We start from the raw sequence: 12114 nt of genomic DNA, 5'->3' as shown, positions 1-12114 counted from the left end.
AGCAAATGTATTTACCTTAGAGCTTTGTGCATCAGTAAGTGATGATTTTGAATATGAATTTTAAATTAGGGTCTCAAGTATCAAAATATTTGTCTTCAGCTCTAATTGTAAGCAGAACGAACATTCACTTGGTGGTAGGGCTTTGTGCAAGCCTGTAATCAGTATTGTTGTCTTCCGGTTTGAAGGGTGAGTCAGCCAGTGTAACTACAGGTACAAAGAACATAACATCTTAGTTCCCAAGGTTGGTGGCGCATTGACTTTGTAAGGAATAATTAATATTTCTTACAGCGTCATTGTCTATGCGTGATGGTGATCAGGTCACCATCAGGTGGACCATATGCTTGTTCGCCAACCTATACCATAAAAAAAATTCAATATTAGTGTATGTTTGCAGCAATATATCGACAATGTAAGGAATGATTAATGTGTCTTGCCAATGCGTAAAGATTGTAGTAAAATACATATATCGTATTAAAACTAACTTCTTACTACACACGTACTTCGCACTATTTCAGGTAGTTACGGGATGGTTACAACACTTGTTAACTTTTACAACCTATAAAATCACTCCCACTCAGAAGCGGCTAGAGTTATAGGCAATGAAGTCAGTAGTTTTATAGGCTTCCTTGATTGGGCTCATATAAAAATACTAGGTCATAAAAATGACCACACCGTTCCCTGCTTTAGTATTTACGTTAACATATTGCTCTGCATTCACTAATTAAGATACTGAATTTAAATTATTTTTTAGATTTAATTAAAATAACTTCAAACGTAAATTTTGATGTTGTCTGATAATAGAAATATGCAAGTCTACAAATTAAAAAAATAATTAAAAGTAAAGATAGATGCATCAAACGGAGAACATGTCTCTGGAGACACAAACTTAAAACTAAAAAATAATAACAAAATCTACTTGGTGGTGTATTCCAAGATTCAGTTCAAGACCGAACTCTTCAACAATGAACAGCACCTACAGACTTTCTTGTCGATTCTTCTCAGCATCTACATTTTGAACCAGTGCTAGCTGCCGTTAATACAAATCTATAAAATGACGATTCAAAAATACTTGTACTTACTGAATATGTTTCCACCGATAGGTCTAAAAGAATAGAATTCTTTTTTAATTACATATCTACTTTCCAGGTCTTAGCGGAGACGAGTTCCACTTTGACGTGAATGGAGATGGTCCAGCAAGATACAACATACTGCACTTCAAGCAAGTGTCAAGGGGAGTGTACCATTGGGTTAAGGTTGGACAATACCTGGATGGAGAACTGCAGCTGCATGTCAATGGTATATACTTTCCTTATATTCCTAGCTGCCCTTTTGGTTTATATTGGTGAATTAAATTATTGAGCAATAAGCAATTCAAATAAAAACAAAAAAACATCAAAATCGGTGCAGACTCTTTAGATGAATTCAATGATATACTCTCATAGAGATTTTTTTTTGGCATTCTTATCAACCTCATCATGACGTCATCACAGTTGTTGCCTCTATTAGGTATCACCTACTCATACCATATGCTACAGAACAGCAATACTGAGTATTGTTTTGTTCCTGTTTCAAGTTGAGTGAACCAATGTAACAAGTAAAAAAGGCTTACCATTAATTCCTAAGATTAATGGCACACTGACGATGAAAGGAGTGATTATTTTTTTAAGGCGCCTAATTTTATAAGTTCTGGTGAACAATTTTGATCGATGATTATAGTTCATAGACCCTTCTAAATATTATACTTATGTACCTAGTTATGCTAATTGCCCTACCTATCTAAATATATTTTATGGAAAATATTCAGTGGAGTAATGTGGAAGAATAATTCCAAATTCTTAGAAGAAGACAATGGGCTTTACCTACTATGAAAACCAGTAGCATTACCCCTTCCAATAGACGCTTCGATTATTATTTTGAGAAATAATTGCTCTCAATATTCCAATACTTCCCTCTACTTGTTAGCCAGATATTTAACATGGCATAAAAACTAATGATCCTTATAGTAAATGATGTACGAGCTTCATAAATTAAAAGGTCGTAAACATGCAGAAATATCACCATCTATTTCAGCTCAATATAAAAAAGGACAAATATTTTTCAAGAAATATTTACTAAATTTATTTGCTGCGGACATATTTTGTGGTAGTTGAAGATTTCAGAAATTTCGTTCTAACTGAACGATTCCCTACGATATTTCATAGTTCAATCGCCCAAAGCGACTTAGAAATGTTGTCAATCGAACAGGTATTGGACCAGATTTGATTATGATCTACGAACTCGCAGTATTTCACCCCCAAATTGTGACTGAGTCCACTAACCTAACTTTTAATGGAATGAAATACAAAAAACTGAAAACAATATCCCACCAACCATAATATTATATTATTCTTTATACACCAAGTAAAAGAAAATAGAATGAAAAAAGTAAAGCAAAGAACAGCCCGTAAATTTCCCACTGCTGGGTTAAGGCCTCCTCTCCTATTAAGGAGAGGGTTTGGAACATATTCCTGGATGGATGGATTGGTAGAATGCACGTGTGGCAGAATTTCTATGAAATTTGAGACATGCAGGTTTCCTCGCGATGTTTTCCTTCACTACCAAGCACGAGATCATTTATAAACACAAATTAAGCACATATAAATAGTGGTGCTTGCCTGGGTTTGAACCCCATATCATCGGTTAAGATACACGCGTTCTAACCACTGGGCCATCTCAGCTCACAATAGAATGATACTAAACTAAAAATCTGTAAATTATTTAATGAATAAATATTCCATCTAATTGCTAAAATGTAAGTTAGTACTTACATTTTAGCCACACAACGTATTAAAGAAAAAATACGGTTACAATTGTCAAATAAAAAGTCATAAGTGTCTGTAAAATAAGCACACACACATACTTTGTGTGAGCCAGCCTAGGTAGGTACCACCCTCTCATCAGATATTCTACCGCTAAACAACAGTACGCGGTATTGTTGTGTTCCGGTTTGAAGAGTGAGTCAGCCAGTGTAACAGGCACAAGGGACATAGCATCTTAGTTCCCAAGGTTGGTGGCACATTGACGATGTAAGGAATTTAAGTGGTAGTGCCACGCTGTATACCTTCGGGTTACAGCCGAATGGGCCGGCACGCCCGGGGAAGTACCACTCTCTCACTTAAAATCGGCGTAAAGTGGTAGTTATGCTACCGCGTTTCGTCCGGTAAGTGAGAGTTCCGGAGGCCCAATCCCCCTCCCCCCCAAAACTTGATGGTTGTGCAGAATTTGGTTAAATTACCCCAGGAGGGTACCATCAGCGACAGCGGTGGAGAATCCCTCTCTGGGCATCCATGCTCAGGACATACACCACCTGAGCAGGGATGCCCAGGCTGCCCTCCGAATTCTGGGGGGGGGCAATTTTGCGCTCGCCACTGTTCGGGGCAAGCGGAGCAGGCATCATAAGGCAACCCCTGCCACCCTCGCTGTGGACTTCTGCAACATAAGGGGACTCAACTCCAACCTCAACGCCGTTCACTACCATCTGGAAACGGCGAAGCTGGGGTATGCGTTTACGTCAGAGATGATATCTGTTCTCGACGCCTCGGCAGCCTTGAAGGACAGGACCTATCGATTATCTGGCTGCGTGTAGACTGCGATGACCATCCGCGAATCTATGCGTGCCTTTATAGGTCCCATAGCGGTAATGCCGAAACCGACCGACTGGTTGAGCACGTCCAAATGGCTACAGATTCCGTGCTTCAGCAGATTCCATCCGCAGAGATCATTATTCTGGGTGACTTTAATGCTCACCACGCAGAATGGCTCGGCTCACGCACCACCGATCATGCGGGTAGATCTGTTCTGGACTTCGCTCTAGCATATGATCTGACACAACTGGTCAACTCGCCAACGCGAATACCGGATGTGGAGGATCATACACCTTCCCTGTTGGACCTTCTGCTGACTTCACATCCGGATGGCTATCAGGTTATCGTCGATCCCCCTCTGGGCTCGTCTGACCACTGTCTCGTCCGGAGTACAGTGCCGGTTGTGCGGTACTCACGGCCTCGCTTTGTTGGGTGCCGCCGAGTATGGCACTATAAGTCAGCAGATTGGGATGGGATGCGGTCTTTTTTTGCATCTTACCCATGGGGGCAGATTTGTTTCTCGCCGGATGATCCGAACGCTGCTGCTGACTCTGTTGCCGATGTGGTGCTTCAGGGTATGGAACTATTTATTCCTTACTCTGCAGTACCCATCGGTGGCAAGTCCCAGCCTTGGTTTGGTCGCTTCTGCAAAACGGCATCACGCTGAAAGTGGGAACGCTATCAAACCTGGGCTAATGCATCTGCGTCTCGTGATGTAAATACCAGCGCATTTAAAAAGGAATACAACTCTGCCTCTAGGTCCCTCAAAAACGTGATTGCTAGGGCGAAGACGGAGTACATTGGCAGAATTGGCGAGAGACTGGTGCGTCTCCCTTCAGGAACACGAGCGTTCTGGTCTCTCGCTAAGGCTGTCTTAGGGAATTTCTGTCAGCCATCTTTTCCATCTCTGCACAGAGACGGTGAGTCATTGGCCCATACCGCGAAAGAGAAAGCTGATCTTTTAGGCTCTCTCTTCGCGTCGAACTCGACTCTGGATGACCAAGGAAAATCTCCACCAACAATTCCGCGATGTGATACCACGATGCCGGAGGTTAAATTCCGGCAAAGTGCAGTTCGTAAAGCCCTTCTTTCCTTGGACATTCATAAGTCGAGCGGACCCGATGGTATCCCTCCAATCGTGCTACGGACATGTGCTCCCGAGTTGGCACCGGTCTTAACGCGTCTTTTCCGGCAATCCTACACATTAGGCGTCGTCCCGAATTCCTGGAAGACAGCTTTGGTGCATCCGATCCCTTAAAAAAGGCAACCGCTCAGACCCGTCCAATTATAGGCCTATAGCCATCACCTCTTTGCTCACCAAGATAATGGAGTCCCTTATAAACTGCCAGCTCCTGCGGTATCTAGAGGAGAACCAGCTGATTAGCGACCGCCAGTACGGTTTCCGTCGGGGTCGGTCAGCCGGTGATCTTCTAGTTTACCTTACTCACAGGTGGGCTGAAGCAGTTGAGAGCAAGGGGGAGGCATTAGCAGCCAGCTTGGACATAGCGAAGGCCTTCGATCGTGTATGGCACAAAGCGCTTCTTTCGAAGCTTCCTTCCTATGGGCTTCCCGGGAAATTATGCAATTGGATTACCAGCTTTTTGGCAGATCGGAGCATCAAGGTCGTTGTCGACGGTGCATGCTCTGACTTAAAATTCGTCAATGCTGGTGTTCCACAAGGCTGCGTTCTATCACCCACTCTGTTTCTTCTGCATATCAATGATTTGTTGCAAATCGGGAACATTCATTGCTATGCAGACGACAGTACCGTTGACACCTTATACACCGGCCGCGCTAATATTTCTCGGGAAAACGTCGAAGAGAACCGGAACAATCTTGTGTCTGAAATCGAGTCTTCATTAAACGAAGTCTCGAATTGGGGCCGGCTAAATCTAGTCCATTTCAACCCCAAAAAGACGCAAGTTTGCGCGTTAACCGCTAAAAAAACACCATTTGTCGTATCTCCACGATTTGAGAACATTCCGATAGCCGCTACAGGTAGTATCGGAATACTTGGCGTTGATATTTCGAGCCTCGTTCAGTTCCGCGGTCAATTGGAAGGCAAAGCCAAATTGGCTTCAAAAAAGCTGGGCGTGCTCAGCAAGGCGAGACAGTATTTCACGTCGGCCCATCGCCTTAAACTTTACAAGGCGCAAATTCGGCCTCACATGGAGTACTGCTCTCACCTCTGGGCGGGTGCTCCCCAGTACCAGCTCCTTCCATTTGACCGCATCCAACGTAGAGCGGCTCGAGTTATCGACGATCAAGCTCTTTCCGATCTCCTTGATCCTTTGGCTTTGCGTAGAGATGTCGGATCACTCTGCATCTTCTACCGAATTTTTCACGGGGAATGTTCCGAGGAATTGTTCGGATTAATCCCGGCTGCTGAATTTCACCTTCGGACATCTCGCCAAAATTCTAAGTTTCACCCGCACCACCTTGATGTCCGAAAATCCACAACAGCGCGATTTCTCAGACATTTTCTGCCTCGCACAACCACTTTGTGGAACCAGCTTTCGCCGGCGGTTTTTCCGAACCGATACGCCATGGGAAACTTTAAGAAAAGAGCGTACTCCTTTTTGAAAGGCCGGCAACGCACCTGCAAGTCCCCTGGTGTTGCAGGTGTCCATGGGCGGTGGTAGTCACTTTCCATCAGGTGAGCCTCCTGCTCGTTTGCCACCTATGCCATAAAAAAAAAAAAAAAAAAGTTAATATTTCTTACAGCGTCATTGTTTATGGGTTATAAATTGTTACAATTGTATAGTAACATACTAATTTGTACAAAAATATTATGGAGACAAACCGACAAACGGACCACCTCATAGTATGGCTTTGTTACTATAAGAAATAAAAACAACTTATTAAAAAGTAGGATATAATTAATTTTTTACTAATACCGACCTAGTCATAACCACATCTAATCCTTACCATCAATATAGCTTGTAATATATTTAATAAACATGGTTTATTAAATTGTTTCATCATCAATACAAATTTCCATACTTATTTGGTAGATCATACAAATTTTACCGAAAATTTTGTAATTAAATTAAGATATCCCTTCACATTAAAACTAACATTATGAAACATTTCTTTCTTTCTTTTCTTTTTTTACAAAATAAGAAAAGAAAGAAAGAATAAAATATTTTTATGTTTTTCTTAAAACGTTGAACTGCATATTATTACTGTATATGTATTTTTAAAGTTTGATTTTTTTTTCGTACCCCTAGAAATTCAATTCAAATGGGGAGAACGTAGACCGCCTGAATCGGTCTGCAGTGCAGAATGCGAGCTCGGTCAAGCCAAGCAGTACGTGGAGGGAGAGAGTTGCTGCTGGCATTGCTTTAACTGCACCCAATACGAGGTAATCAATTAAATAAATAAATAAATATTGGACAAGATTACATAAATTACTCTGATCCTAATGTAAGTAATAATCCAGGCCGGGAGTCAAACTCTGGACCTCGAAGTGGCGTACGCATGAAAACCTGTGTAGACACTACTCGACCACGGAGGTCGTCAAATTATTAATGAATTCTTTTGAAATATGATACAAATAGCAACCCGCCCCGGCTTCACACGAGTGCAACACTGATACTTAATATACTACAGAATTTGTTTATTTATGACATCACGTTGCAAACTTCTAAAATTATCAGTGTTTCTTTACTATATTGCCCATGCTTTATATACAAAAACTATCCTCTCGAATCACTCTATCTATTAAAGAAAACCGCATCAAAATCCGTTGCGTAGTTTTAAAGATCTAAGCATACATAGGGATATTGGGGCAGAGAAAGCGACTTTGTTTTATACTATGTAGTGATGATTAAAGCGTTTTTAGTCCCCTGAATTAGATAGCGTGGAATGTAATACCTGTTTATAATTAACGCTGAGCGAACCCGGTAGTCGAATTTCAAACATGATCATTATAGAAAATTGATGGTATTTTTAATTTGCTTTGAAGGTTTTTTTAGTCACCGTTTAATATTAATATTACTTTTTTCTTTAAAAAACTCTTCAACATTTATCGATCAAACAACAACAGGATATCAGGAACTGAGCTGTTCTTTGATGTTTCTTATAGACAGACAAAATATTTATAAATAGACTAAGAAGTAAAAAGTAATAGTCTGTAAATTTCCTACTGCTGGGATAAAGCCTCCTCTTCCATTAAGGAGAGGGTTCGGAACATATTTCACCACGCTGTTCCAATGCGGGTTGGTGGAATGCACGTGTGGCAGAACTTCAATAAAATTAGACACATGCATATTTCCTCACGATGTTTTCCTTCACCGCCGAGTACGAGATGAATTATAAACACAAATTAAGCACATAAATAGTGGTGCCTGCCAGGGTTTGAACTCGCAACCATCGGTTGAGATGCACGGGTTCTAAGCACTAGGCCATCTCAGGTTATAAATAGACTGACCCATCACAACTTCGTCCGGCTGAAATAAAAAAGTGCCACCTACACTCGTCAATAGAGTCCAATCTGAGCCACGCAGAGACTTAAATACGCACAAAGAATCATAGAAGTCGTTAGAACTTTTTAGGATGACTTCAGTTACATACACAAATACGTAAGACTTATACACATATATTTCTATAGATATTATATAGTAGGACAAAAATTCATACGAGAATCTCATTATTATATTATAGCAAGTAAAGAGGCGGTCAGTGTAAGAGTTGGTAAATAATTTGGTGGATCACCAAACTAAGTAACAACTGAATCAGTTCCAGCCTGTCGTCAGTCAATCCTTCTTGGGGCAAGGTATCCGTTTCTATAATAAAATTCCGCAGACATTTTTAACATTGTCGTTTCTTAAATTCAAATCATTTGTAAAAGTACATTGATAAATAAGGCATATTATTCGATACAAGATTATGTAGATGATAAAAAGGCGTGGAATTAATACCTGTTAACTTCCAGGCAGGATACATTACATACATAAATAATTGTATTTAACTAATATGACTGTATTTTGTAAATGTTGAAAAAGAGTAACTACGAAGTTTCTTGCCGGTTCTTCTCGGTAGAATCTTCTTTCCGAACCGGTGGTAGCTTCACTTGATTGTTAAATGACGATTCAAAAGTGCTTGTAAAAGCCTACTTGAATAAAGTTTATTTTGAATTGATTTTTAATAATGGTTAGTGAACCAGTATAACTACAAACACAAGGGACAATTATTATTATTTCTCGCTATAAAAAGTTTTTATAAAATACAAGCGATACTGTAACAACTTTGATTGAAATACGTCGACTTTTTCTCAGAACTTCAATTACTTAAGATAATTATTCATTTTCTTGGATTTCTTCATAAATCAAATCAAATCAAAATAAAATAGTATTTCGTTTCTGTTTACTTTTACTAAGATTTTCTCTTAGTATTTTAAACAAAGTATAAAATATATTTAAATATGAATATTCTAAATAATTTAAGTTAAAAACTTAAATACAATATATACGAATGAAATTTAAATAGTTTATATTTTTTGTGATAACCGTATTGTGTTATAGCTTTTTAATTCAACAGCATACATTTGCGATCAGACACTACTAGTCCCTTAAAGCAGACAAACCTATTCAAAATATTAAATCCAACCTTATTCGACACACAGATAATCAAATAAAAAAGTGAGGTAGACAAAACCGATTTCCAATCGTCAATAATGATTGGTCAACGTCAAGATTCAATTACTTTATTGTATATAATTTGTGTTACTTTCGTCGTGGAACATCAAGTTAAATTATATTATACATACAAAAATATAAATGAAATTAACAAGCTAATGTTGTAGGGGATACTTAGAAAGGCTTAACTTGGGATTTTTCGACCGAGATTTCCGGGGCGCTAAGGCTACCATCTTGCAAAAATGGGTAAAATTTGTTCCCGGCAATAAATCGGCTATCCGATGAGATTCAAATTTTTTTTACGAGAACTCTTTTTGTAGCTTTTTTTGTGCTCTACAATGAAGTCTTAACCATTTTTAGCGTATCATCGTTCGACCGAGATTTCCGGGGCGCTAAGGCTACCATCTTGCAAAAAGGGGTAAAATTTGTTCCCGGCAATAAATCGGCTATCCGATGAGATTCAAATTTTTTTTACGAGAACTCTTTTTGTAGCTTTTTTTGTGCTCTACAATGAAGTCTTAAACATTTTTAGCGTATCATCGTTATCGATATATCGATCGACAAAAGGCAAAAATTCTTGTTTGAATTTATCTTTTTAGTCATAAATATCGAAAAATTCGTAAGAAGCAACGTGTAAAGCATATTCAAACCTTTTTGGTTTTTTTTTGACAAAAATGCGAACTCCAGCGAGCTCCATTCATTTTCATTTATTTGCCTTTTTTCCGACGAAATGACTTTACTAATCGGATTAGATCGAAGTTGCTTTCGCTATATATGTATTACAGACACTGGAATAAACTAAAAAAGAACAAACGCAAACTCAACTCAAATAACTTTATTGAATATGCATTACACTTTCTTATTGATGGTCAAATGAAGCAGTACCACCGGTTCGGAAAAAGATTGACCTGACCTGAGAAGAACCGTCGAAAGAAATTTAGCGGTTTTTTTTATAATAATAAATTGCTTGATAATAAATAAGTGACAAAAGATACAATTTTTATTAAAAAGTCAAGTCCATTTAAAACTAAAAGAAATATATAAATAAATAAATAAATAAATAAATATGAGACAACATTACATACATTACTCTGATCCCAATGTAAGTAGCTAAAGCACTAACATTTAATCTAAGTAATGTTATATATGAAATCTTATATAATAATGAAGAGAGAAATAGAGGAAATGGTTACTTCAATAACGGTTTTTCTTACGTGATCAATCAACCAGCTTACCACCTAACTTACCAAAAAAATACCGTTGTAACCTCAGTTACTCCTTACCACATCAGTCAGTCAAAGTCGCATCAAAATCAGTCCAGCCGTTCCAGAGATTAGCCGGAACAAACCGACAGACAGACAGCCAAAAAATTGAAAAAAAAAAAAAAAACAAATTATTTTGGCTAATGTACCGTGTATACATGCATTTAGTAAATAGCGGTTTTTAATTATTACAAACGGACACTCCGATTTTATCATATGTAGATATATTGTTTTTAGAACTACTTTCACGCTTAAAGTTTAGCGACTGAACAAGGGGTAAAAACGACAAAGCCCGAGTGTTTAGGGGATTGAGATAAATCGACCCTGAACTTCCCTTAATTATGGTTGACTTGGGTTAATTTAATTTTATAGGATTAGTTCACGTATTATCATGTAGTGAACGATGCAGATTAAACTGATTAAATAACCCAACCAGCGCTCAACTTGTTATCTTAAATTAATTGAATTTTATCATTCGAATTTTGACGACCTCCGTGGTCGAGTAGTGTGTCGGCGTATGGGTACGTCACTCTGAGGTCCCAGGTCGAATTCCCGGCCAAGTCGATGTAGAAAAGTTTATGTATTCTATATTGTCGTGGGTCTGGGTGTTTGTGGTGCCGTCGTTGCTTCTGATTTTCCATAACACAAGAGCTTTAGCTTACGTTGGGATCAGAGTAATGTATGTGATGTTGTCCAATATTTAAAAAATTATGATCGTCGTTATACGCCTGCCTTTAGACAGTTAAGTTGGTAAAGGCTATATAAGAAAAGATTGCATTTTGCAAATAAGAACGACTTGTTGAACCTCACACAGCCCGATTCTTCCAGGACATGCAGCGCAGTGGTGTCGCGTGATAGGAATAATATAATACATTAAAATTATTTTTTGCATAATATTTTTGGTTTTCAGTCAAGAACTTAAGACATTGTGTCACACCCCGTTTCGTATCATATATCATGCAGTTTTGGTTTGTTTTTTTGAAGTTGTTGAAGTTTATAAGTAGATCAATCAAGTCTGTCTGCTTGCTGCCGCTGCCGCTGTCTGTCCCTATGTGTGCTTAAATCTCTAAAATTAAGCAACAGATTTCGATGCGGTTTTTAATACATAGAGTGATTCGAGGGAGGGTTTTTGTATACAATACATGGATAATATAGTAAAGAAGCAAGAAAAATGTAGTATATTTAGTATCAGCATTGCACTCGTGTGAAGCCGGGGCGGGTCACTAGTTATATTTCAAAATACCTTTAGATAAGTAATACTAGAAACAAATAATCCTTTTTTAAAACTTTCTTTTAATATATAGCAATTTTACACAGATCCGCTCTCCATACGTGGAGACAGCCTGCATGGTGTGCCCCAGAGGCACACTACCTGACCCCACCAGAACGGAATGCCAACCGATTCCAGAGGCATATCTGAGACCTGATTCGGCTTGGGCGATTGGTGCTATGTCATTTTCTTCAGTTGGAATATTGTTGACCGCGTAAGTTTGATGAACTTGTTTAAAAATGTTATACTGTTGCTTGGTACGACCTCGTCAGGTTACCTACATATCAGACATTTTATCGCTCAATAATATACTTAGTATC

General features: G+C 38.7%; 1 protein-coding gene across 1 annotated transcript in view; it reads left to right on the top strand.

Moving 5' to 3' along the window:
• LOC124534458 (metabotropic glutamate receptor 2-like) overlaps window positions 1-12114 on the top strand; it is a 186354-nt gene that overhangs the window by 152469 nt on the left and 21771 nt on the right. The window contains exons 10-12 of the mRNA XM_047110349.1: window positions 1147-1296; window positions 6854-6987; window positions 11842-12008. Coding sequence (XP_046966305.1) covers window positions 1147-1296; window positions 6854-6987; window positions 11842-12008 — 451 coding nt within the window. The remainder of the gene's footprint in view (window positions 1-1146; window positions 1297-6853; window positions 6988-11841; window positions 12009-12114) is intronic.

The sequence above is a fragment of the Vanessa cardui genome, chromosome 12 (assembly GCF_905220365.1).
Source record: "Vanessa cardui chromosome 12, ilVanCard2.1, whole genome shotgun sequence".
Taxonomy (NCBI): domain Eukaryota; kingdom Metazoa; phylum Arthropoda; class Insecta; order Lepidoptera; family Nymphalidae; genus Vanessa; species Vanessa cardui.
This window is presented reverse-complemented; position numbering and strand designations above follow the sequence as displayed.